General features: G+C 33.9%; 1 protein-coding gene across 1 annotated transcript in view; it reads right to left on the bottom strand.

Moving 5' to 3' along the window:
- Positions 1–1,331: 1,331 nt before the first annotated feature.
- LOC111370058 overlaps positions 1,332–1,695 on the bottom strand; it is a 2,693-nt gene continuing 2,329 nt past the window's right edge. Inside the window, exon 2 of the mRNA XM_022991767.1 lies at positions 1,332–1,666. Within this exon, the coding sequence (XP_022847535.1) occupies positions 1,332–1,666 (335 nt within the window). The remainder of the gene's footprint in view (positions 1,667–1,695) is intronic.

Genomic DNA, 1,695 nt, shown 5'->3' with positions numbered 1-1,695 from the left:
ACATTAATGCTTCCAAAACATCTTCTTTTAGTCGATTCCTAACATCAGAGAGAACCCTAGACCCTGCACTAAAAGCAGATTCCTAAGCTACAGTGCTAACCGGAGGTGTTAGTAGATCTTTTGCCATTGCAGAAACTATTGGCCATCGACGTTCATACTTTCGTCAGAAGTCAACTACTTCTTCTGAATTTTTCGTTAATGCATTGTTACTAGGCCAATTATGATTAAAGTAATCAAGTAATTCAGCAGGCAACGCATTTTGACTAGTACATGCAGTAGAAGACAAACTACTATGACTGAAGGAATCATATGCATTTCCAATTTGACCATATCTATATGAGTTTATACCTTCAAATAAATTTAAAATTTCAGCGTCGTCATCTCCTAAATTAGTGGGAGGAGTACTTGTAGAGCCGAAGGGTACACGAGTAACTTGTGTACCCATTCGTGAAGCATATATTACATACATTTCAGATAAAGTTGCTTCCAAATTCCTATAGATAATAGGTATGTTAAAAGTTAAAGATTCTGACATTCGCTCAATTATAAATTTAGTACCAGATAAATTATATTGGGGGTCCATGATGCATGCTAACGAAAATAACATGGGCAAGTCTTCCCAATATTTTCTAAACTTTAATTCCATGGCATTTATAACTGAACTAAAATCGGGATCATTTTTAAATATATCAAAAGCCCTAGCAACTAGATAAAGACGTTGAAGGACCATACAACTAGTAAGATAATAAACACCAGACAAAATATTTGTAGCATCATAAAAACTTTTCAAAAAATGTTTGATTTTAGTAACTAAAATCCAATCGGACTCAATCAAAACAGTTTCCTCGTCGTCTCTAAAATGCCTACTGTTATAAAATTCAGTAATTAAATGTTCGAAACCTTCACACGATTTTAATAATAAATATGTGGAGTTCCATCTATGCGTTACGTCACTAATAAAATTTTTTGAATGCGACACCCCATGTTCGGCACAAAAGTCCTCAAATGCTTGTTTTCTACTAGGTGAAATAGTAATATAAATTAGTGCATCCCTAATTCGTTGAATTTCATCCTTAACATGTTTTAAACCATTTTGTACTATTAAATTTAAAATATGACATACACATCAAATATGAAATAAAAAATCACCAAATTCAGGTTGAAGTACTCTTTGCAATTTCTCGATAACAGGCTTATTTACATTAGCGTTGTCGAACGTAAAAGAACGAATTTTACTCTCGCATTTATATTCTCTAATAACGTTCATAATAGCACTAAATATATTGGGAGCATTGTGCGGGTACTCAATAATTTTAAAAGCAATTATTTTTTTATGCATTTGCAGTTGCAGCCATATAACCTCTTTTATTAATTCCTTCCCATAAATCCGAAGTTAAAGATATTACACCCCCATATTTTTCTAAATCGGCAATCAATGTTTTCTTTGCATTTAAAAAATATTCTATTGTATCAGAACGAAGAGTATTTCGACTTACCCCAGCGTACCTCGGTTGAAGACATTCTTTGACAAATATAACGAAATGTTGGTTGTCCGTTTGTGCTAGTGGCAACTCAGATCCGGCAATGTACTTCACCATTCCTGTTCGAGTTCTTTCCTCCGAATACATCCATGTATTAAGTGGCGTAGTAGTAGTAGCACCGCTGCCTGAAGTACCAAATTGTAGTTGCGTTTGA

The sequence above is a fragment of the Olea europaea genome, chromosome 21 (assembly GCF_002742605.1).
Source record: "Olea europaea var. sylvestris chromosome 21, O_europaea_v1, whole genome shotgun sequence".
Taxonomy (NCBI): domain Eukaryota; kingdom Viridiplantae; phylum Streptophyta; class Magnoliopsida; order Lamiales; family Oleaceae; genus Olea; species Olea europaea.
This window is presented reverse-complemented; position numbering and strand designations above follow the sequence as displayed.